The 26,253-nt window shown below is 47.3% G+C and overlaps 1 protein-coding gene and 1 long non-coding RNA gene across 5 annotated transcripts in view; both read right to left on the bottom strand.

Moving 5' to 3' along the window:
- LOC119465271 (puratrophin-1) overlaps nucleotides 1-26,253 on the bottom strand; it is a 464,152-nt gene that overhangs the window by 28,557 nt on the left and 409,342 nt on the right. For all 4 annotated transcript variants that reach the window (XM_049669232.1, XM_049669230.1, XM_037726072.2 and 1 more), the window contains 5 exons: nucleotides 8,454-8,642; nucleotides 7,650-7,853; nucleotides 5,106-5,506; nucleotides 2,781-3,065; nucleotides 764-970 (listed from right to left, as the gene is read on the bottom strand). In XM_049669232.1, coding sequence (XP_049525189.1) covers nucleotides 764-970; nucleotides 2,781-3,065; nucleotides 5,106-5,506; nucleotides 7,650-7,853; nucleotides 8,454-8,642 — 1,286 coding nt within the window. The remainder of the gene's footprint in view (nucleotides 1-763; nucleotides 971-2,780; nucleotides 3,066-5,105; nucleotides 5,507-7,649; nucleotides 7,854-8,453; nucleotides 8,643-26,253) is intronic.
- Nucleotides 12,182-16,347, bottom strand: LOC125946380 (uncharacterized). The gene is made up of 3 exons (XR_007467529.1): nucleotides 15,499-16,347; nucleotides 14,652-15,450; nucleotides 12,182-14,612 (listed from the first exon to the last, which is right to left on the bottom strand). It is a non-coding gene; the product is annotated as an uncharacterized LOC125946380 (long non-coding RNA).

Here is a 26,253-nt window from a genome sequence, read left to right on the forward strand (position 1 = left end):
GAGATTACACGGAGGGGATGTTATACAGACTTACTGCTTCAGCTATAACTATCTGAAGGGTCTACTGATGAAAGCTGTATTAAGGTACTCATGCTTCTCACACTATAAGAGCACTTACGTTTTTCTTAAACTGCCTCATCTGCTACGAAACATTCGAAATCCGCTGAAAATCCACTAAGATTGTTTATACTCCACTGTCAGCAGCGTTATCCACTTAAATTGCATTTGTGCTAATAAGCAAGCACAAAATCTGCTAGATCTAGTGAGTCTGCTAAAATAGCAACACTGATGTCTGTAAGTAAGTTCCAATAAACAAGAGGTGTAAAAGCCGCAACTAAGTAAATGAACTGTTAGCATTTTTTCGTTTCTTCTAATCAAATGAAAAAGATAACATACTGAAAGAAATGTTACAAACTGGTTCAAAATCAGTATGTTAGGCCATGCCATGTAATAGTACTCCCCATACTTATCAGAAAACAGGTGTCCAGTATGAAGAGCAAGCAAGCAGCAATTAATGACTGGTTAACAAGCAGATGATGGAGAAGCCCGTTATGGTAGAACTAACTACCAAGCAGAAAGGAGGAGGTTGGAGAGCCAAGGCAACACACAATTGGAAGGAAAATCATTCTAGCCAATATTTCGTGAAAAAAAAAAAGGACAAAGGACACGAAGCACAGGCCCGTGGAAGACTCATGTAGCGTGTCAAAACAAAAAGGAGCATGAGAGCAAAAAATAAGTGTCACGACTGCACAAGAACACTGACTTTCTGTTTCTCAGCTGTTCCTCGCTGAAATTGGCATCACTAATGGCCGAGTCAGCTAGCTGCAGAGCAGATGCTCGGGTCAAGAGATGACTGTTGACTGGGACAGGAACTCTGCTGCCTCGACCAAGGTCAGATGACTGCCCTTCACTCTTGGCTTGCTCAGAATCCAGTGAGGTCAGCTCCTCAGACTCGGGAGAGCTTATGGAACTTTAAAGTGGGAATAGGGAAGATTGTGCAAAGAAAAAAAAAAAACTTTTTTTTTGCCCTATATGACACATTAACATGGACCAACTTACTTCATTTCACAAAGTCAATTTGCCAGCAGTAACCCTTAACCAAAATAAGCTCACAAGCAGAGAACACATTTAGTAGCTTGTACAATTCCTGATAACTAACATTAAGGAAAAATAAAATGCAACAGAAACCAATGAAAGCTTGTCTTCATGCCAAATATTAATGTCTTCTAGACCATGAGCATCCCATGTTACAGACAGTTTAAACTTCAGAGATTACAATTGAACAAAATTAAACACAGCTATTCAGACACTGCAGAGAAGATTTCAGATAAATTTTGTGACATAGCAATTCTTTAATTCTCAACAGTTCTCACAACTCTGTATTAATAAAAAATCTAAGCAGTACTCATTATCATTATAACGCACATCACATACATACAGCAACAGCGTTACAGAAATCGATTCAGTTCAAATTTCCAATGTGTAAATAACCTTCAGTCCTGTAGAAATGAACCTAACATACATTTGGCATGAAGAGGATTAATTGGACACTTAATGCCTGAATTCTACGAAAATTATGCACTTTCAATGGAAAGGCACTTCATGTGCACTTTTTATATTGACCTTTTTTTAGCAGTCTACTATACAGCTCTGAAATTATACTGAGCACAATTTGTGAATTTTTTTCCTTCACTACTACTGATGGTACCATGAAGCAGGGTCCCATTGAAGGAGGGACAAATAAAAGCTACTGTAGCGGGAGACACGCGGTCCGATTCGGTGTCCGATCCGGCGTCCGACGTGCGGGAACGGCAGCTGTAACCAAGGTGTTTTGCCGAGCCGAAGCGCCGGATCGGATGCCCGGCGTTCGACAAACTGGACAGATTTTCACCGTACGACGCATCCGACAACCGCACCGTCGTTTGGCCGCAACCAATGACAGCGCACCTGGCATGCGACGTTCTCCGACATTCCCTCCAGAGAGGCGGCGCCGGCGGGCTGGTTTCTCGCCGCCTCTTTTTTTTTCATGCCGGCTGCAACAGCATTGCTACAATTCGTTTCTGACACCAAATAGTTACCAGTTCGGTAAAATTATCTCGAACCTGTGCCTGTTCTGCAAAGCAGTGTCTACTACTAGCAGTCAGCTACTTTCGAGATCGGCAGGGAGCCGCGATGCGACAGCATTTCGCAGGTAGACAGCACACACCGACTGTCTGAGCGAGGCTACTCGCTTAGCTTGCACGCTTGCCCTTCGCATCGACGGTGTCGAGTAATCCAAGTATGTTTAATTACAGGTAACCGACGTGTACAGTGTTAATCGTGTTGGCAAAAATAAGCGCACTTCGACGAGCTTGGACTGGATTGCAATAGCCGTCGGCCGTGGCGTCCGCCGAGCTAGGCCTACCGGCCCTATCACTGGCTGTCGGCGGAGCCGTCAGTAGAGAACACACCGTTGCGAAGTGTTTTGTCGCTCGCAAAGACGTAATTTTAGTGACAGTGTTCACAGTAAAGCGAAGCCGCATTGCGCAAAGTTGTTCATTTTGTATTTCTTGGCAAGGATATGAAGTCTTCCGAGCGTACAAGCTGGGGCGCAAGATCTGGGCGGAGCTTAGGCGCCGCTCGCTGGTTTGGATGCACGTTCCGTGTGCCCCGAATCGTCGTATGCCGCATGCCGGAGCATGCAGCGCCGCACGTCGAATCGAACGCCGAATCGTACCGTGTGTCTCCTGCTTAAATCAAACTTGAATCAGAAGATGCAATATTCAGGCTGTTTGCTCTACCTTGCAAGTCCATCGCTGCCTTCAAGGTCTGCCATGGCCGTGCGGTCGGACACCAACCGTTCATTCTGCGCTCGAACCCTGTCACTTGCTCGACTCAATGCTTCCTCGCAAAGCTGCCATGTATAGCTACGCCTCATCAGCTTGCGTTGCGGACGACACTGGTGGCCTTCTTTGTGCAAGGAGTTGCGCACTTTCTCACGCAATGCGCTCAGTCCCGCAGATCGGGGACAGCCGTCCTTGCTCCGAGATTCCAGGAAGCTCCGCGAAATGGATGTAACAGGACCTCTGTAAACAGCCACACCCAACAGTGTTGCATAAAGCAATTTGTACAAGTATACTTGAAAATTACATCAACTGCCCTGCTACCCATTTCCTAGATCAAGGTTTCAAAGCAACATGCCCAGAATTTTCTGTATTATGTTAAAGAGTGCAAACCCCTTGCAGCTTAACATGTAAAATAACTTATTGTTTGAGTATGCTTTCGTAATCAGACTGAAAGTGGTGTGTCGATGTGATGCGATGAAACCTTCTGTCAAAAGCAGTGTGTTGATGAGACCTTCTGTCGCCATCCATGGTTGCCGTCTTGTGATGGCAATGATGATGATGCTGGCTAGACTGACTATGATGGTAAACTGCTGCGTATTCCGAGAATGTGATTTTGACTTTATTTTATTTATTATTTATTTACACAATACTACAGGCCAGTAATTTGGCCCTAGCAGGAGGGGCTACAAAGGATACATACAATGTAATGAAGATGAACAACAACAAAAATCAAGAGAACACAAAGACCGTAACAATGTTCAACCATCGAAGCTTGCAATGTGAGACTCGAGTTCATTCATAAAATCAGCAGATTTAAAAACCTTTCGGGGCAAAGAATTCCGTTCAGACACCGTTCGTGAAAAAAGAGTACTTGTGTGCATTGATTGGTTCTAGCGAAAATTGGCGATAAAGAGTATTCATGGCTATGTCTAGTTGTCCTTGTAGTTAAAGGTTTTATACAATTGGGAAGTATTAATTTAGTTTTCCCTGCAAGACAATTTTGAAGAAAACCAAGACGACTAATTTTCCGGCGAGCCTTGAGAGTCGGCACATGGTACTTCTGCATCAATAAGGATGGCGAATCGTGCCTTCTATAGCTCCCATAAATAGATATTATTGCCTTTCTTTGGACTCTTTCGAGTTGCATAACATCTTTCTTATAATGAGGATCCCAAACTTTGGCAGCATACTCTAGTTTTGACCGAATATCGTATCAGATTGCATCACGCAGGCATTTGGATGTTCTTAGAAAAAAAAGCACGCAATAGAATCACGTAAACACTATTATTTCATTGTGAGCTATCATTTTCACTTTAAAATCTTCCAGGAGAAGACCAAAAATAGGCATTTTCTAAGGTAGGCGACATGTGTTTGATGCATTCACTGTACCCTAAGAGCCACCACCACAGGCACTACTGCTATTGAAGTCCCCCCCTGGGGTTACCATCAGGATCAGGCACATGCGTGCTGACCAGCTTAGTTCGAATTATCCGGCGAAGGCCAATTTCAGAATCAAAATAACAAAAGTTTGGGCACATAGAAATGTATGGGTGCCGGCTGGGACGTTTGGTCAGGATCGAATTAACTGAAAAATTAATCGCAGTCAAATTAAAGATGTCTGCTACATTACTATTTCTGTGACAATAATTTGCAGATTGCACAGGCATCTTTCCTCATTATTGCAAAATCCCAAAACACTGCTTTACAAGAATTGGCTATTGAAGCAATCGTCAAGTGATTATGAAAATCACACAGAGAACAAGTAGCATCGTTTGTAACATAACCATGCCAGCGAAGTGAATCCACATGGAACTTGCTAACATAATAGGCCACTCAATGTGCAAATGTGAAGCTTGGGGAAATATTCTAAATGTCAAAAGCCCAATGTACTCGGTCACTATCTTGACATCACTGTTTGTGCGACAAACTGCATATGACCTGCAACACATACACAATAAAACAAAATATGCTCACTGGACCTGAACCACGCACAGTTGTGATGTGTACCTGCTTAAATCTAGTGCCACAGATCAATGTAAGTGTACAAGCAATTTCTTTGATAATATAATTCATGCCTACAGCTGTGACTAAACATTTCTCTACATTGATGGTGCTCGCATATAATTGAAGGTGATAAAAAAATTAAGAACTGCTTTGATATGTGTTTAACCATTTGTGTCAATCCCTGCACCGCGAACAAGTTCCATTTCCTACATAGTACATTACCAAAGTCTCCAATATTTGCATTTTTGTTCCTTATTAGGTGAACTTGCAACGTACCTTCGCGTCAGGTCATCAGTAATGAGGCCCTGACTAAGAAGCTGCTCCTCCTTCTCCTGGATGTACTGATCAAGGGCAAAGGAGTCTTGCACCACTGATGTGCCTCCAGATGCTGGGAATGCTGTGTAAGAGTTCATGGGAGGAGGAGTTGAGTACAGGTGGGGTTGAGTTGTGGCAATAGAGCGGCGCCGCACAAATGAGCAGTACGGTGTACTGGTCGAGCCAGGGGTCCAGCTGTTTTGAGGAAAGAGGCTGCACCCATCCATGGCTGATGAACGAAAGCTGTTGGCTAAGGATGGCGATTTGCGGCCTTCTAACTCCAGCTGCTGGCGCGCTCGCAGTAACGTTGCATGGCGCGCTTCCATCAACTCGGCTGTTTCACGACACCTGGCTTGGGCCGTCTGCATCAGAAAGAAAATATGGTATCCAAGTGGCCTAAGAAAGATAAATTGTCCAATTCCAAATATGTCCACCAATGGGGATAGGACAATTTTGCTGTTAGGACCTGCAGACAGCATAAGCTATCCTATTCCCTATGTCAGTCTTTGGCACTGCTCATCTACATGTCAGTTAGCCCTGTGCTTTAGCACAGTGCAGATTAGACACCAGGTTGAGATGTCAGTTTTTGGCACTGCTCATCTACATGTCAGTTAGCCCTGTGCTTTTGCACAGTGCAGATTAGACACCAGATTGAGATATATGTACATAGCTTTTTCTTTAAAACTACCATAAAATCTCGCACATAATACGGACCCACATATAATACTAGGTGAGATTCGGAGATACTGAAAAGTGAAAAAAAAAAGGATGTCTCATCCGTGCATAATACAAGTGCAGCAAACTCAGCTAAATAATTTATGTACATCGGACTTTCCGTTTCAATCACTGTCGTCGTCGATTGCGCCGTCATTGGGCAGTTCCTTGCCCGAGAACTCTTCCCAGAAATAGTCATCATTTGTGCCGTCGAGCGCATTCTAAATGCCAAACTTCTTATAAGCATGACACTCATTTAAGCGCGTTATGGCTGTCAAACACATGCCATCTCTAGATGGCACCTCCTGTACACCAGACAATGAGGATGATGGTAGCCATGCAGCAATAAGGAAAGTAAAGCTTCAAGTTTTGGTTGAAATTTTGGTTTGAATCCTCATATAGCACAAGGCGGAAACTTGGAATGTTAATAATTGGAAACAATACTCATATGTGGAATATATATATCCGGGATTATGATGAATAATTTGCTTTGCTTACAAATATTAGTCTTTTTCACAAACCTCTATGTGCCAACAAGAAGAAATTAATTTTTACTCTAGTATGTGCAAATGTAGGACAACTTGAAGCATTACAGACATCTTTGTGTTTTTGGCCAAATAGCGTGACCCACCATACTTTTATTACTATTCATGAGTATGTTCTAGCCTTTTATTGAAATAAAGTTATTCAATATAGTATTTCAAAGAAAATGACTGCCTCCGATTAAGGCATATAACAAACACATTGCAGAAGTAAGAACAGCTGGGTGAGTTGGTGTGGGGAAATTATAAAATGGCACCAAAGACAAAGATGAGGAGTATACAAGACAGAGCACTTTAGTTGAGAGTCACAGTTTCATCTTGACGTCCGTTTCCCTTAGTCTGTCTTTCATATTTCATCATGTCATGATACAAGGAACGGCTTGCACAAGTATGAATGAAGGGAACAAATATTTTAATGATCACAATAACCGAGAACTGCTGGGTTTAGCTTTAATTTAAATTTAAATGAAGCTTTTAAGACAGTCGAACAGATTCTAGACAGAATTAGTCCATGGTCCAAGCAAAGAACTTAGTTGCTCTTATGCTTTAGAGCCGTTCCAACATTTTAGCTAAGTGTAGGAAAGACAGTTGCTTTGCTGGAGGCGATCAGGACTCATGCTGAACACCAGTTTTTGTCTGATCACTATAGCTAAACAGCACTAGGCTCAGTGAATACTTGGAAGGAATACTAGTTGGAAATGTCAACTGCTGATAACAGCTCCCCTTCTGCTGCAGAATAGTTTAGATACCCACGCTAGCTTCAGCATAACATAAATAAATGCAAAGACAACTGTTTTTCAGCGCACTGTGTTGTCTCTGTGTTCGCCTAAGCTGTGCTGAAGCTATATTTAAAATTCGCACCAGCTCACCCAAAAATGTCTACTGTTGGATATCCACCTTAATTAAGCAATACAGCGACATGTTTATCAGTAAGAAGTCCCCTATCTCTCGCACGCTGTCAAGATGTCGCTGCTTGAAAGGGAGGTTGATCATCCCTATCTAACCTCCTGAGAATCATATCAGTAAGGCAGGAAAATTATCATTAAAGTTTGGCAGCAGTTGTCAGAGTGGCTACTTACTACATCGACACGGTTGTGTCCACTAACATCAATGTGATGACATCTAGTGGTGGCCTTCATTTGTCAACACAACAAAGCCCGAAACAAGTATGCACGACTTCTAAAACTTGAGTCACTCAATATAGCTACTGCACAGTGTAGCAGAGAAAAGTGTTAGTCAGGCTACAAACCTTGCACTGCTCCACAAGCTTGGGGTTATCCAGCTTAGAAGCCAAGTCCTGCATCTCACTGAAGTTCTGCTCTGAAGGCGCAGGATGCTCTTCTTGATACTCTTGCAGAAGCCTCATGAGCTGTGTCATGCTTTCAGGAGTGGTAGCACTATCCATTTTCATACTTGACACAAATTTCATGGCATCCAAAGCCCATTCATAGCTCTAGGGATGAAAAAAGAAAACAGTTATTCCACATGTATGGCTTTGGAAAACTCATATTTTCAGAGGAATTACAAGAGCATACTGTTCTGCAAGAAAATGACAGCTTATCAAGAACAGCAATGTCAAGCATTGTCCTCACAATAAATGGCTTGAATATTAAAGGGAACTTATCAACACTGTACCAGAACAACCTCAGCAGTTAACTACCATACTTAATATGATGGTCCCACATTGAATGCTGCAGTAGTCAAAGCACAGTGTTTACACATTTTTCCAAAGGCTAGCATTTCGTAAAGTGCAGATCGCAGCACCCAGGTGGTTATTAGGAGAAGGGGAGAAGAAAATTAATTAAATTCTGGGGTTTTACGTGCCAAACCCCAGATATGATTTTGACCACCTAGGGTTCTTTAACGTGCACGGTACACGGGGGAAGAAGGGGAGGAAGGGAGGAGTGGCTATTATTATCGATTATTTTATTTTAAGGCATCAAAGGATTTAAAACACATGTACAAACTTTGTGGAAGGCAATAAACTTGACAACCATAGCTTTTTTTTATTGCTCCAGTTGTTGGAGCGGCAACAAAAGCGGTTGAAACTCACATGGTCCAGAAGGAGGTAGCACCGCGATGTGTCCTCCAGTTTTTCCCGAGTGTCCTCCAGCTTCTCTGTAAAGCACTCCAGGTGATGCTTGAGTGATACTGCAAGCTCCTGAGTGCTCTTGGCCGAGCCTGTGACCGAAGATGTCATGGCCACCTCTTCGAGAAGGTCATTGCCCTTTTCAATCTGCCTCTGGAAAAACAATACCAAATGTTTCAGGCACCAGTCCCGTAAGATGTTGAAAACATTTCACCCCATAAAATTAGTTTGGACAACCAGCACGAGGAAAACCAGGGCCAACAAATAAAAAAACACTGCTAACTAGTAAATTTACTTCCCTGTCAAACATTTCAATTGTCATGTACACAATAGTTGAATGAACCAAGTAGAGCAAGTAAGTTATAGTGGCTGAAGTCGCATCGATTATATTAATCACACGCTTACTTGGTACAGTTAAGCTTGCATGCCCATGGTGAGGTTTTCAATTTATTTCAAACCACATGAAATGATGGATGAAATACGTGACCACAGGTGCTCATCACATGCTTCAAAAAGCTACGTGTTTGTTGGGCCACCGGAAAAACGACAAGTAGAGAACGCTTTTCTTGCTGCGCCCAGCAGTACTGCGTTTTCTTTTTTATATAATAATTATCATGTCAGCATCTCTCGGAACTAGCGCGGCGCTGAAGAGTCTGGGCGCTGTGGCCTTGCAAGAGGAAGCCGCCAGGCACCAATTACGCCTTTAGCCGAATAGCGTGGGCACAACGGCGCGCGCGGTGTCTGAACGGGATTGCCCGATACTCGCCCACCAGTCACCGGCGCCGGCCCCACGCAAAGCGGACGCCGCTCAGGCTCGGCGCTGAGGCGTCAATGAACGCCGCCGGCCAAGGGACGTCGACGCCGTTATGAGTACAACTCGGCGCATTCAACTCAGCAAAAGCCCAATTGCATACACCAACTGGAAACTGCCTGGAAACTGTTCAAACGGTACCGCGCTAGCCGAGTCGAGGCCAAGCCTATAGTGGCTATAGCCACTCTCTCCGGACAGCGCTGCGCTTAAAAAGAAAAAAGAAAACTAGAAAATGCTAGTATATATATTTAAAGTACGCGCTAACACGCTAGTGTTCCTTAACATATACAGAAAGACTAAAACACACTAGGATGCCCGATAGCAGCGCAGAGACGCGGCACTATCTCTAATTAGGGCTAAAGTCCCTATATAACAAAAGTACCGCCATCCTTTGATAAACGCCGCTTCTCTCTCTCCTGTACCTCCGATTGGACGATGATAGCGCGCGCTTTTCACTTCTTTATATTTTCTTTTTTTCTGCCTCAGAGCCATGTTGAAAGTCCTCTGCGCAGCCGCAGTCGCCGGAGGCGGCGGCGGCGCGCGCCCGGCCTGAAAGCTTCAACGTGGACTTTCTAGGTGCGCCACCGTCGACTTGGCTTTCGCAAGCAAAAAGTAAAGAAAAAAAGCAAGCGCTTTAGGAGAGGAGGCGGCGGAGGAAAGAGTAGATGGCGGTACTTTTCTTATATAGGGACTTTAATTAGGGCCGGTCAACAGCGCCCTCCAGTGCGCGTTTATCGGGCCGAGTGGTAAAAACGGGAAAAAAAAAAATGCAGGAAGGAAAGGACGCGCACGTACATGAACACGAGAAAGAACTACCTATCCCATCTGGATCTGCCAGTGAATGCGTGTTCATTCGCTTTACGCGCAGCAACTCAGAAATTTAAAGGGAGACTAAATCAGCTTAGACGGACAAAGCGTTCTTTGAAAACTCTTGTACTTAATTCCGAAATAGGTCGATTATTAGAAGATAAACTGAAGGTCGAAGTTTTAGTTATTCAATTTCACACTGAATTCCCAACACCGGTACGTCACTGCGACATGACGGATTTGAAACTTTTTTTTTTTTTTCGTATTTAGGCCGCGTTGGCTCAGTAAGAGTTCCCGAAACTCACCATGTTTAATTTCTGGCTCCTTTAGAACACAATGCAGTCGATGTTTACCGCTGAAGAATTGACTAGGCCCTAAAAGACGCTGTCAAAATCCATGACGTCACAGCGAACTGGTGCGGGAACTTCAAGGTGGCGTCGCCACCCGTATTTTCTTATTGTACTTTTCCTGGCTAACCAGGCGCTAATCGTGGTAAGAGTGGTGTTTTTGATATTTTAGACTGGGTAATTTACTGATATACAGAAGAAATCATGCTGCTCTTTACTGTCCCGTTAAAAGGACAAAATCATCGGCTAGCGTTCACACTGTGATTGACAGTCTATCTGACCGGCTCTGGTACACGCGTTAACGCTAGCTGCTGTCACAAAGTCGACCACAAGTGTGCTACTAAGGGCAAATAAAAATTTTCGGCGGAAATCGCGTGACTCACTGCAGCTTGAGTTTCCGCGCGGAAAGACTAAACAACGGCATTATATTTTCAATAATTCCCAATTTCGGGCCACGAGTCGGGCTGGTTGCAGGATTTTGACGATTTCGTAATCTTTTGTGCAATAAAAATTGACTGTGTGGTTCAGTTTTTAGCGGTTATATATATCGTGTTTTAACGATGGAGTTATACGACAAAAGTAAATGTCATAAAAATGACTAGTGCTTACAAGCGCTTTAAAATTGGTTAGCTATGAAATATGGGAATGAGAAGCTCGTAAAAGGGGCAATAAACAGAAGTACTGAATTAAAGAATACTAGCAGATCACTCTTTCAGAACCATCTGCATTCCATCAGCAGAGAAAATGAAAGTCAAGTTCCCCCCTTTTGAATGTTGCGCAAGGCGTCAAATATTACACGTTATTCTGGCTTATTTTTGTCAATTATGAGCAGTAAAAGTAGACACAAGCTAGCAGGTTTAGTCTTCCGTTTATTTTATACGCCAAGGAATCTAAAACAAGTACTGAGCTATCAAAAATATGACTTTATTCGAAAGCATGCCCGGAAATGCGAAGTTCGTTTTTACGCCATTTACGGCATATCCAAAGTTACATTCACCATTCTGCGACACCTATTTGAAATTCTGGCAATGCAATTTACCAATCTAGCTTAACGTATTTATTACTTCTCTGCAATGCCCTTACACCCGAAGGAAAAAAAAAAAACATCGAAGATGATTGTCAATGCAAGTGAATAGCCGAACGCTTCAAGACAGTTATTCGCTTTATTGAAGGAATGGTGCACTTGGACCACTTATATTTATTGCAGTGAGGCTAGTTAGGTAGCTTTTGTTGCCGCATTGCGTAATTCCGTAGAGAACCCAGATCAGCACATATATAACGGTGGCAAAGGTGGACAGCACGTGCGTCTGAAAGAGCTACGACAGTTCGGCAAGGAACGCGCCCCGCAACGCGCGTGCCCTTTGCGTCGGCGCCTGTGTTCCAACTCAGACCAGTAAACTCCAACCGATGCCAACCACAGAGGCCGAAAACGAGCGAGAGCCAAATAAAGCTATTCGCTTTAAAACAGGCCAATAGTGAACGATATCATAGAGGGACAGGTGCATAAGAGTCAATCACGGGGAGGCCAGGGGTGAACAGTTGAATTCCACACGAACCCGATGTTACTTGCTCATGTGAAGTCAGTGCACACAAAATAACCGATACAACAATGCAAGGTCTGCCGGCGTTACGTTTATTTCTTGTTCAGCACACGAAGCAGCTTGTCTTGTACAAGCCAATTAGCAACAAAGAACAGAACACAAATCCCGGCATTCACTTCAGTTGGCGTCATTACATATGGCAGCGTACTATGACTCCAACGTAATTTACGATTCATTGCTTTAATGTCGGTTGCGAATGAGGTTAATGAGTAGCAGGCTTCCTTGAGGAACACTGGCTAGTCAAGTCGGTGAGCGAGTTAAGCACCCGTGCTACACGGAGAGCGAAATGGTCACAAAGGGCTATAGTCGCGCACGGTGTTTGTTTAGTGGTGCGGTTCATCATGCCATGATGGAAGCTATACACATCGCAGCGAAACATAGGGGCAGTTTCTCTCCTTAAAACTACACGCCCGAAGGTGTTCGCCTCGTAATACTAGCGTGGAAGGGTAAAGATAATCTCAGCAGCATAAAGCGGCAGTCCATTCACCTTTCGCCCACAGACGCGTCTGAATGATGGGCTATTCCGGTCTGCCGTTATGACGCAAGCAGCGGCACAGAGCCCGCAGCCATTATCTATATAATTGCAGGGCACACGAACATGCATGGAGTGTCGCGAATAGATAAGCGCTTAGTGTTTTAAGATTGCGTTTAGCTCCAAAGCACAAAGAACAGTCTTTTCGGCCGCCCGTGAGTAGGTCAGACGCTAAGAGTCGTTCTTGTTTGCGATTTAGGCGTTGTTTTTCTTGCCATTGTTCAGCATTTCAGAACAGGAATCCATCACTGCGGGTGGCCACTACATGACCCTCCATACGATACAATCTCAGCGCTTTCACTGTACAAACTTCACGTGGCCCGAAGAAAGAAGTGAGTGCAAGAGAAGTAAGCGAAAGGGACCTCGCGGTATAGGTGGGAAAGCCCATTTACAGCAGCGCTTTTCAAGGACACCGATGTGGCCTTGCGGCCGCTAACAATTCAGCGTGCGAAAATTAAACGGTTCTCGTGCATTTTGCGCTTCATTTGCGACTAGTGCTGAGCACAAAGGAAAAGCAAGACTGTCGACAAAACGCCGGCGGCAGAATGTGCTTACTCGCGCATAAGCACACCATTAAGCAGCAGACAACAAAGCGACGAAAGTTGTCGAAAAACCAGCACCCGTATTCGGAGCCTTATATCAAAACCCATTTAACTCAATACGGCGAAGCACAGGCCCTCTTTGCTTTCCTGTCCACCTCGTTACTGTGGTGGACGCGGTGCGCCAAGCGGCTCCCGAACGATGTCGCTCGGCGTCGGTTGGTGAAAATGAACGCTGCACACAAGCTGAGTAATGTGTATATGCTCCCCGGGTCACGTAGTCGCCAAACGGTCCGGGAACCAATCGCAAGGCGCTGCGCCGTTTGCATGAGCGGTCGGGCGCCGGCAGGGCCATGCACGTGTCAGACGATCATGTACAGACGATCATGTACATGCGCAGCGCGAAGGCAAGCGTAAAAAGCAGTAGTTAATTTATGCAGAGAATGTTAATTTTTCTCTTAATATCGTAGAAAATAAAAAAATGGCGCCTACCGCTACTGTTATTGCTCAAATTTTACAGCAACATAACATTTGATGGGTCGAATAGTTCAATATAACATTTTACACTGTTACGTGTCATGGTTTGTCAAAAAAAAAAAAAAAAAAAAAAAACTTCAAATTCGTCTTGCCCTGCACCTCTAGGGTGCACCACCGAGCAACTAACAGAAACCAATATTGAAGGACATGCTTTGCCGTACTGCTGACGCCATGTTTTAATTTAAACATGGCGGGCTGCGATGGGCGCAGACAAAGGCAAATGCGCAGTTCTTAACAAAAGGTAAGTTTAAAAAGTGTGTCAAGTCTTACAATGAACGATCCGGACCATAAAATGTGATCTTTCTGCAAAATTTGCGCTACAACAAAGCAGCGCTATTTTTTTTTTTTTTTCAGTTGCTCCTGGTACATATCTGTACAAGGTGCAACTGTTAATAACATTGTTCGCTTTCCACAGCTCGTACTGTACCACAATCTATACCCTATGTCCCAGAATTCTAATCCTCGATCCGACGTTCCGCCTAAGCAGCAAAATAGCAGGAAAAGAGCGTCAGCGCATGTCTGTCTAGTGGAACGGCGAACGCATGAAGGCAACACTACAACGAGACCATTCTGAAAGTAGAAAACAGCTGCGCGGCGTGGGTCTGTGCGCAACACACTGTACAGGACGGATTACCTGCATGCTATAGCATGGTCGTAACTGTACGAGTCCGTTTTGCTCTATATTTTCCATTAGTATCACCAACGTCGCGTGCGTCATGGAAGCCTATATAGCGAACTGCCAACAGCGTTTTGAAACGTTGCATGCGATGCCGAAAGTGTACACGCATAGTTTTGTACGCGCTTGTACATACATACACGCGCGCGCACGTAGGTTTTGGAAGAGCCAGCGCGTTCCGAGCGTGAGACCACAATGGAGGCTGCGTTTCAGACGCTGGTTTTACTCTCGCTAGTAACCGCTGGGGACCACTCGGACTTACTGAAGCGGGCGCTTAGAAGTCCATCGGATATATACTGAACGAACAGGAACTGCGGGCTTCTCGCAATCACGCGAATGAAATGACGCCCCACAAGACCAAAGTCTCCGGCGAAAATATTGGCGTGCTAAATGCGAAGTGCCTTTATTGAGAACTGGCAGTTTTACGAGGGCAATTTACGATCTTCTCTACACATTTTCTCAAGCTCAAACCGCAGAGATGCTGCATTTATCTCGCAAATCAAAGCGACAAGTACCAACAACTTTTCAAATAACGCTGTTGTGTCTCCACAGCCCTGTAGCACTCGGATATATATATGTGCATTGAATGCACATACTTCCAGTCATTTCAGCTGATCTCCCCTAGCTAAATTTATCTACATGTATACATTAGGTGACATTTAAATTTGACATAATTACGAAACTGCGTGCTCAAAAAGTAAACGCGCCGAACGAACCTGCTTGCACTTTTTATTATAACAATATTGTCAGCCCTTGGTCATGCATCTGAAGCTTATTCATAAATTTTCTTACATATAATCTAGCAATCAGGGTCCATAAGCTGGCATGTGATAGTGCTAAGTTAAAGCCACACCCCTATCTCAAACCGTTGTTTAAAGGGACACCGAAATAAAAAGTAAACTGAGTTTAGTCAAGGTATACTAGTCAAACGCTTATTTTCTATGATTTCGCGGTAATAATTTGATTGTCGAAGAGAAAAATGAAGACCAAATTTCGCAGCGATAGCTCCGCGCGTGTATGTCGGTGGTGCGAAGTCACGGATTTCAATGTATTTTCCCGTACTTGCGCCATTGTGTCTCGTAAAAGTTTATCGAACCTTGCTAACTTTAACCTCTGGCTACTTTGAAATACAATGTAGTCCATCTTTACCACTAAAAACTTAACTCGGCCTGCGCAGACGCCGTCAAAAATGCACGTCGTCACAAGAAGCTGGTGTGGGAAGCTCAAGCCGGCGTCCACAGCAGACTTTCGCTATTCGCATCTTTTCTGACTTACCAAGCTTAATGTCATGGTAGAAGCGGGTTTTCGGTATTGTATATATAAGGGTACTTTATCAATACAGCTCAAATTAGCTTTCCCTTTAGTGTCCCTTTAACTACTCCTGTATTGGTTTCTTTCATTGTAAGGAATTAATTATAAACTAACGTGAAATCAAATACACCATGAATACAGTCCTGCGTGCTCTAAGCCACCGCCAACTACACGGCGATTCCTCGGAAGGGAGACACCGTCGCAACCGGAAGCACGGGGCGCACCAGGCGCCTGTCTTTTATAAGTTCAACGCCCCCCGCCCAACCGTTTCCTAAACACTGGCGCTGTCGAACTGGTCGGAGAAAGCGCATCTGCGGGACGCCTGCCTAGACGCGCACAGGAAGAACTGCAGTCAGGAAGGGAGTTCACTTCGCCACTCATCGCCTCTCTTCCAAGGCGGAGGAAAGCGAGGGCTCGCGAAATGTTGGTAGCGATCATTCCGCACTTGAACTCGCACAGCGTGCCTGAAAGGGCGGACCAGTTTCGTCACATCGCTGGCGAGGACGAGTCGCGGGAAGTCAAGCAAGAAGGCCCAACAGTGGGCACCGTCTGCAAGTGCAGCGACAGGCACGGTGGCAGTTGCCTTTATCATTGCGTGCTAAATACTGCGCGATGGGCACGCACATCCAGAACATTACATGAAAACGCGCTCGACGTCAAAGCGAAACCACAGCGCAGTACGCTTGCAACGACACTACACGCTCGGCTAACCGTGTGCTATAATGTATACGGATGGGATTTACAAATAAAACGCGCCTTTTTTACAAGCGTTAAGCAGTCGTAAGCTAACACTAGCATTACGAGAGTTGCTTTTACGACACTGCCAAAATTCCGGACTCGAACCAGGAACCGACAGCGAGTAGAGCGTGTAATTGACACAGTGCAAACACGCGCAGACGCTTGCTAGCGGCAAGGCGACGGCCAGTTTCGAATGATGGCTCTAGACACGTGCGAAGTAGCGGGCGGGCAGAAGTGATTCTGCTCACGCGCGCGCCTCCGCAGGCGAAAAGTGCACTCCCTGCGAAGCGTGTTTCAGGAGCACAGCGTACACCGTACACACGCTTTACGACTGAGACCACGAATCGATGCGTCACCGATACATTACGACACCGGCGGTAGGCGTTGAAGCGCGGGACTTCAGCCGCCGCAATGCATGTGTGCCAGGACTGGGCCGAGAGCCCGCGCTGGTGCATCCCCCCCTCCCTATACCCTTCTGTCGACCGACTTCGCCGCCGGCCCCTGACCTTTCCTTGGCGCCGACGCTCGTGTGGTGCGGAGGTGTAGGCGTCAAGTGCTCGAGAAAGTGGCACGACACCTGTTCAGGGGCTGCCGCAGATTGTGCGGCCCCGGCCGCACGCGCGGTCGGAAAAGCGAGCAGGAAAAATCCGAAAGTCACGCGGAAATCAAACTTTTATCGCTGGAACCCGGTGCATGTTACGTAAGGCGTAGTAGCATCATCTTTTATCTCTGCCTACTCGGGTCGCCTCTCAATACATGCTATAGTATTTCGCGGCAGATAAATACGCGCGATAAACGTTTCAGATATATACGTATGCTCAGCACGGTAATTCGTCACCTGCCTTCAGCGTACGCTATTGGTATACAATGGTCGGTTCGGAGCGATCTGGCAGCGCTATATATGGACATGAGGCACCAACTAAGCCTCCTTACAAGGCTGAATCGGTTCGAGTATATACATATATAATGAATGAACCCTTATCACTGCTAGAGCTCGTTTCTCCTCGATAACGCGGCTTCAATGTTGGCTTTCACGACTTTAATAGAGAGTGAAAACAAAGCATGCAAACACCGCAGGTCGAGGCTATCAGGCGCACGTGCCGTCATATAGATTGCATAGCCGGCACAAAAATGTTGTGGCGCTGAAAGTTTCGCACACTGCCCAGATCGCGTAGGAAGCTTGATTGCGCACAGGCCACATGCTTGATAAACAACTTAGCGATGGGTCAGACGTCACGACACTGCACTTCGCCGTGCACCCAGTGAACAAATGATAATTTGTCGGGAACTAATGCGGCCAGACACTCGTTCAAATCTCGCACCGTCATCTGATGCGTCAAGAACCCCGGACGCAGTCATTAGGTCGCATGAGATTTCAATACGAATGGCGGACCAAGTTCCTAATAAGGAAGTCATAACAAAAACTGGTAAAATCTTCGGTCGTCGACTACCTCTAACATAAAAAATGGAACCTAGCTAACCGATCGATCGCAGTTCATATATACCGCGTGCGTGATGGATATTGCGCCATGAACATTCGAATTTGCTACTTACACCGAAATAAAGCGCGAGCGGGGACAAAGGCCAAGAAAAATAGTTCACCCAGGAAGGGAGATGCCAGACGTTCTTCCCTCTCCCTGAGGTCCCTATCTTTGCACGTGTGGAAGTACAGCTGCTTTCTTGATACTTTGCAAATAACACTACCTGACAGTTGCCTTTTGAAAAAAGCAGAACTTCATGGGAACACGACACGAAGAAGGGAACACGACACGCCGGTCGTGTCGTCCTCTATGCGTATTGGGGTTAAAACTCCGCTGTTTCAAAGCTAGTATAAGGCAGACGGTATGAGCGTATAATTTGTGAACACGTAATATATTTGTGTTGACACCACCAAGGGAAGAAGAAAAATCTCGATGGCTCAAAAAGCTGAAAATAACGTAAGCCCGCTATACGGAGATACTCGAGTCACTGTGAACAGCTAGACGGCGAGAATAGCCATGGTCTTGCGATGAGCTGAATTACCAAGAAGAGTTCTGAATTAAGTTGAACCATAAGCGCGCGAAGACCGGGTGAGAAGTCCTGGATAAACCGGAAATTACGCCATACACGCCGCAGTCCAAATCTCGAACTTTCATCGGTGGGCAATGCATGAGGTGGCGGCAAATCAATGGGTTGTGGCCCCAACAAAAATGACCACGCGCCTCTTCGCTCTCGGATTTCAGCGACAGAGCAACGTCCCACGGCGATGGCAAAAATGCGCCCGCAGTGCCCATATAATTGCTATCGCAATAATACTCGCTTTGTTTTGAAGCTAAACATTTCGACAGAATTACCTGTCTGGTTGGGAAAATTGATTAAGACTTAGAGATTGACTCCAACCAAATAAGGAAATTTACTAGCCCGACCTTTCGGAACCAATTCGGCTCCTTCTTCCGAAGAATACCCCCTGAAGAAGGAGCCGAATTGGTTCCGAAACGTCGGGCTAGTAAATTTCCTTATTTGGTTGGAGTCAATCTCTAAGTCTTAATCGCTTTGTTTTCCACGGATATGCTTAATGTAGAATAGAAGCGACGCAATTACGACCGTGAATGCTTATACACCGGATAGACCTCAGTAGACTGTCGATCATGGCTGTATTATGCAGTCAGTTGGGTCAGATTAGTAACGTGTACTACTCTTTGGCTACACCACTGGCTGAGAGTACGCCTAAGACAACACGACGCCAGAAGCAAGTCAAGACGGCGCGAACCCACGGCATCCAAGTTCAGTCTGCACCGACCGACATAAACTTTCCTAACCGAAAGTAAAATTGTGCGCACGCATGTCTAACCGGAACAGGATATATCTATGTTAGTTATCACGGCACATCCGCCGTTAAGCAGGGGCCAAAAACCTTTCATGTCAGTTTAAATAGCACCCACGTCATACCAGATACTGTAAGCGAAAACAGTGTTTTTCTTTTCTTGAGGAGGAGGGGGGGGGGGGGGGGGCATTGTTGAAGCTCAGCCGGAAAGGAGAACACGAAAAAATAGAATAAACGCACATAATACCATCTGAAACTAACAGGATGCGGAAAGGAGCAATACAGGAAACTGCTGCCATTGAAAAGGACAAACATGTGAGCGGGAATACGGTCTCCAACGAAGGGAAAACACATTTTCTCTCAAAAGCAGGATGAAGTTGTTAGCCTGGCTTAGCGTTACTTTCCTGCCTTTATCAAGGCGGTACTGGGACACTCACAACACAAAGGCTACAGAAAGAACGGAAAGCGAACACACAACCACAGCGGTAAAAGCTTCGGAGCTACCGCATTTTCGGCTTCGCCCAAGTTGTGAAGGGGCCTAACAGGGGCCACGACGCATTCCACGCGGTCTTATGATTGTTATCAACGACCCTTCGGAATGCGCTCGTTCGGCGAACGCACTCCACGGGACGATGCAAATAAATAGTAAGAGCGCTCAACATCGCCTGGAAAGAATTTAGCATGTGAGCTCAGCTGCAGGAACGCGCTCACAGCGGTGGGACAACGGCGTTAATCCCGACCGATTCCTCGAAACGTGACTCGCCGCCGGCAACAGTGCAGGTGTAAAGAAAGCGAAGCCATAACAGCAGCGGTGAGCGAGGGACCGCCCCGAAGAAGGTGCGTTCGGTTAAGCGGTCAAAAAAAAAAAAAAAAAGGGGGGGGGGGGGGGGCGGACTGGGCGCGAAACAACAGAGCCTAGCTGACCCCACCGGACACATGAGAGGACAGACAGGGGTGCGCGACACAATGGGTTCATTTTTCACTTTCAGGCGCCGGCCAGTCGGCCACCCGGAGGGACCAACGAGCGTCCCCTTGTTCTGCCGACAAGCGCGCGCGAAGGAAACACCACAGCGAAGCAAACAGCCGATGGGTTTTCGTCGACCGTTACCCAACGAGCGTAAGCACTTGAGTTGGGCCAAACAGTCGACAGTTTCTTATGCGGCTCTTTCGGTAACGAGGCTGGCAGGATGTGGGTTACCCAGAGCAGCTCTGAGGATTCTTCGAAAAGCGTGCGCGTGCGGTGATAGCACAGAAACCATGCTCACGTGCCCTCAAGAGGAGTTTTTAAAAAAATGACAGCACAACGCTTACTGAAGCGTTAACGCCTCTTTGGTACCGTAGCCGACACGTTCCACGGTACGCCAACGCAACGCGTTTAGGCGACGCACCGCTGGGCTGGTGATCCGAGCTCTATAGAGTTTACTGTATATGCTTCAAGGAATCGTATACAGTTTACTCTATCGCCAGTGGAAAAGGCGGAAAGAAGAATTTTCGGGAAAAACGTAGCGTGTGTAAATTTAGACTCGCTCGACTCAGATCTTGTAAGCAAAATTAACACGTCAACAAGTGGCTATCTCGACGAGAACACGCTGCAAAAAAGCGATATGCACTGATCAGCCGCCACAGGCTTCTCGGTGCACTGTTCTTCTGCTGCAGCTAGATACTAAGGCAACACCGGCAGCGTCACTACACATGTTTGTCACCGAATGATCGCCGTGGCGATCAATCAACAACGAGGCGCACATTACGTGAGCGGCAGCACGGTATACAGCGAGCCGCCCCGCGGGAGAGCAACTCACGGCGACGGGCAGGCAGGCAACACCGAACTTGCGGACCATCTTGGTGGGGCCCAGAGGCAGAAAGGCGGGGTACTTGAAGTTGCACATGGACAGGGCGACCATGCCGAACATCCGGAAGCCCTGCACGCCATGCCGGAGCACAGAGGCGACGCGGACCAGCTGACCACTTTCGCTGCCGGAGAGCGCACCGGCCGCGCGGGGATGATGGTCGGTTTCCTTCATTGTGAAGGGGCGCACCGCGCACTAGCGCGGTCGCCAGCTTGCGGCGCTTGCATTGGCAGCTTCCTTATCAAAAAGTCCTCGTGGAGTGAGCCACGCACAGCCAGCGGACGCCTCCGCGCTGGGAAAGAGCGTCTGGTGCAAGGACGAACGGCTTCGGCGAGAAAACGCACACACCAATAAAACGATAAACTGCGGAGGAAGGGCCGTCGTAAAAGCGATAAAGCGTGGGCGAGCGGTCGGGGCCGAGATAATGGAGTAACTAGGACCACTCGCGTAACCTTGTCCTCGTTGGGCAGGGCAGGAACGTCCACGCTGGACAGCGGAGCGCGCACTACAGCTGCCTCTCGGAGCGTGTGTCAAGTTCACAGCCAGCTGCCACGGCTGCCAGCGACCGCGCGACGACGACTGCTGTGCGCTCAGCTGGATTCGCCTGCCACCCGACCGAAAGAGACTCTCGTGTCGCCTCGTCGCCCACGAGATGGAGCCACTAGTCATCACGCGCCGTCCGCCTAAGGCCTCGTCAGGCACCAAGTGCCATCTTCCGCATGTGTGGCCAACTGCCAAGAGTCTGGTCGCGGGGGCAGAGCCCCGCGGTTGACAAGCCAGAGGGAGGGAGGGAGGAGAAGGAAGTGGGGCGCACTCCTACCGGAACGAACGGGCTGGCGCCGAGAAAACTGGGTTGCCGCCCTGTGCATGGCCACCGCAGACATCGCCAAGGTTTCTGCAGCCAACTATTTAGGGACGCCTCCAATATGTTAGCCAGTGAGACAACGGCGCCGAGTCGCGGCCACCAGACGACCCTCCCCGTGCCAAAACACACATTCGCGCGCCAAGCGTAGTTCGCGCGCACGAGCCACCGCCGGATTCGGGCCGCGAAGCTGACTCGGCATGTATGTGCTGGAGACAGCTATTTATAATGCGCCTTCGACATCCCGAGATGGCAACACGCTTCAACCGCCACAACTGTACTGCGCTCCAGGCAGATGCGAACTCGGTGTACGATCATACAAGCTTCGGTTTTTCTGGAAGGCATGGCGCCGAAACACGTATTTGCTTACACGCGCGCTTTGACGGATGAGCATTCACACCGCAGCCTGAGGACACATTGAATTCCTGAGCATGCTGCCACTTACGTGCGCAAATTGTACGAGAGACTCAAGTTTGCAATGCAAGTGCTGGAGCGGAAGTATCCACCGGCTTGTTCCGCTTGGCCATATTTACATAGCGCTCGCAGCCGCAGTGGGCCGGGAAAAAAAAAAAAATCAGACTGGAGGTAGGCGACAGATATCGCTCGGATAAAACGATGAGTTGTACGCACTGAGTAAAAAATATGAACAAATAAACCGCTTGGATTGGGCATACCCCCAGAGTACGAAAACATAAGCACGGTGTTTAGAATCTTCGAGCACCGATCCATGCCACCAGCAACGCCCACAACGTTCAAACTTCTCACGCCTAAAAAAGTGTTTCCTGGAAAGCAAATCGCTTTACAGTTAGTGCTAATTACTGTACGATAAGAAATACATGATACGCGGCAAGCCTAGCCGGCGTGGTGTGGGAAAGGTGACGGTATGTACTTGCGCACAACGCGCCTCTCCGCCGAAGCCACATGAGCAGCCCAATGTATGTACACAAACAATGGGTCCATCACATCGGGCCCGACGCGCGCGGCCAGGGGAGAAGCCGCATGTGCGCCGGGGGGCTGCGCGCCCTATCTTTAGGTCGCGACGCGCACCCTCCTCACCCAAGGACGGGCGGGGACGACGCGCCTCGCGGGTATGGTTTTCAAACTCGCCACGCCAGCCGGCCGGAAGTGAGCTGGGCCAAGTTGAAGGCCGTCACACAGGGTTCCGCACTGGGGTCACGCTGTCCCGGTCCGGACTCCACCCATATCCAGTCCCGGCTGCAGGCGCTCAAAGCCAGGAATGACCGTAATACGGACAGCCACTTCGCACGGCAGACTCGCGACATGCCGCGCGGCAACGAACTCAAGCTGACAACCCATCAGACGAAATTCCCATGATGCACGAACCACAGTCTACAAGCGCCCACTTTCTGTTAACCGTATAGTATGTAGGTTAGGCTATAGCATACGAATCCGCACATCTCTCGTCGAAGCTGACCAGTGGAGGCAAGGGAGCCGCCGCCGCGGAAGGATAAAGCTATAACATTGCTTTCATTCAGCACGCAGGTTTAATCGTCAGAATTTGTATATTTATCATCCAGTGGATGGCCGCTAACGTAATTAGGGCAAAGCCTATAGATGAAGCAGGCATCCAAGATGCCATCTATTCATGCATCCCAATTCCAAGCCGCCGTTCATTTCTATATTACTGACGTTGTTCGGCAGTACAGTGAATCGAAGCACGGCTTGAAAAGTTGAAATGAAAACTTAACGTGGTGCATATCCATTTTTTTTTCCTTGCTGAAGTGGAAGAGAAGGGCAGAGATGCGCGCCCACATTATTGAGGCCGGGTTAACATCAGATTGACTATACTATATAGGCAAGATACTTAATCCCAAACATCGTCATTCCTCACCCTTTGATAGTGACCGACGATCTGCACTTGTACGAACCCCCTTTCTCTTCTACACGCCCAGAAATTTAAACAGTCCATTTACAACAGCCTATCTTTCAACTTTAATTTACAGCCCTGCTTATTGTGACAAGCATTCAAGCGACATGGCATGTATCATGGCAGCATTTCACTTTCAACACAATATAGCCTGCTCTTTTATTAAAACGCCAATAAATGTTTGACGTGGGGTTTTCAACACTTGAAGATACGCTTGCCTGGTTCTTCATTCACCCCAGAACCCCCATATGCCGAGTATACACAAGCGGGTACACAAGCCGAGTACACAAGTAAGCGGGGCCCGCAAGAACGCGAGACGAACGCAACCCAGCCGTCACGCGTCGCATCCGCATATGCGCGGAGTGTCCTCGGTGGCGGGCATTAGAATGAAAGCCAAGAAGTCTTCTTAGAACTAAAACGCATAACGAGCTAATTAAACTCGTCACCAGCAACAGTCCAACAACTGCAGACATCCTAATGAAGCCATACTTGCACGCACCTCATATATGCAGAAGTGGCACAGAGACCCTGACCAATGTTCCTATGAAAAAAGAAGATTAAAAAAAAAAGACAAAAGAAAAAAAAAGGAAAACAAACACACTGCACTACACGTTTGCGGAGTAGTGATGGCCTCTGTTACAAAAGTGGAACAGTGTGGTATACGATGATATATCCAAGTGACATAGCACGACAGCCGCAGGCGGCAAGAAAATTTCGATAGGGTATACAAAACGTGACGCACTTATACACTTCAAGTTGCTCACGCTGGCCGCAGTAACACGGCGCTCACGTTCCACCAAAGATTCAGAGACGCAATTATACGAGTAACGTAATACATCGATAATGTACTATAAAGCAAATACAAGACAGCGTGGCTTTCAGTACTATCAGAGAAGCCTAATGAGCCGATTGATTGATGGGGTTTAATTCGCTTAACTCCCACAAGCAACCCAATGGCTATGAGAAAACGCGGTTGTAGAAGCTGAGAGAATTGTGGGAGCCTCCGGATTAATTTTGACCGCATGAGGTTTTTGCATTCTGTCCTCTTTGAAACACAGCCAGGAATCTAACGCGCGACATCGCATTCTGCAGAACGCCGCGCGTCCACCGAGCGGGAAGCGAACGCTTCCCGCTCGGTGGACGGTTACGGGTGCGCTCGGCGGACGCATACGGGTGCCTGATGAGCCACGCTGAACTGGGACAGTACATCCCTCAACTCTATGCCACGTGCCCAACTTCGCAGAAATAAAGCATTTTATAGCAGATTATGCGCAAACTTCAGACGGTCATGTTCACATCCCTCGTTGTGTTCTGCTGACCATCACTAGGCGGCATATGTTACAAAATATCGGCTCCTCATCGCTAAACTATTCGGTTAATGTTTCCCGAACATCGAAAGCCCGGAACTAACAATACGCCAGAGGAAATACACAAGCTGTCAAGTTTTGCGCGCGTCGCCTACACCTCTCGATATCGATCTCGCCGTCTGTCGAGCTGAAACCTTGCCATAACATCCGGATTGGGAGAGAGCTTTCCACCGCCTACACACACACACACACACACACACACACACACACACACACACACACACACACACACACACACACACACACACAGTTTCGCACTAAAATTACTAGAGGTAACTCTGGCGTCCCGACGATAGTTCAGCTTCCTTGGGAATGATGGTTAGTACATGGATTTGTCTGATCTTCGTGTTTGTCGCTTCACACGTTCCTGTGGCTTTATTTATTACGCTTTATCTACCTTTATTGTCCTAAATAAAAACGTGAACGTGCGTCTCCTCATCTAGCCTGGCCGTGGCTTCGCATGGCTGTCCGCGAGGTTGAGCGTATGCCCTTCCCCACGAGCCCTATCTTGGAGTTGCGTAATCTGCGGCGAAGTCTAAGGGCGAGCCGACGTACAATTGGTGGCTTCATGTCCGTCGCCTTCCATTGTAGGTGGCGTAATCTCAACTTTGCGAGACGCGGTGAAGCCAGAGGCAGCACGAAGCGTTCGCTTCCCGCTGCCGGCGCTCTCCATCACGCCAGCGTTGTGACATCGAGTGTTCGCGGTCATCGAGCGAGATGTGTTCCATGTGCCTGTGCGCGCGTGACATCATGCTGGTTCATTTAATTAGTAAGCCAATGTTTATTGCAATTTATTGTACGTTGCGCGACTGCAACAGCTACATTATGCAAAGTGCACATGCGCAGAACGCAACAAGAACGGAACATCATGCCTGCAGGCCAGTGCAAGCATGCACGTATCCGATTCTTGCGCGCCTACGCATATAGGGGCGGGGGCTCATGGGTCGCTCACCAAAAAGTTTTACCTTTATCTTCCAGACGACGCAGCAGGTTTGCGCACGTGGCCACTACCGTGTATCCCTCTACCGCGCAACGAGCCGTCGCGTTGAGTGAAGGGCTTGTGCGCAACGTAAACAACGGCGTCATGACTGCAGTATA

The sequence above is a fragment of the Dermacentor silvarum genome, chromosome 1 (genome assembly GCF_013339745.2).
Source record: "Dermacentor silvarum isolate Dsil-2018 chromosome 1, BIME_Dsil_1.4, whole genome shotgun sequence".
Classification (NCBI taxonomy): Eukaryota; Metazoa; Arthropoda; class Arachnida; order Ixodida; family Ixodidae; genus Dermacentor; species Dermacentor silvarum.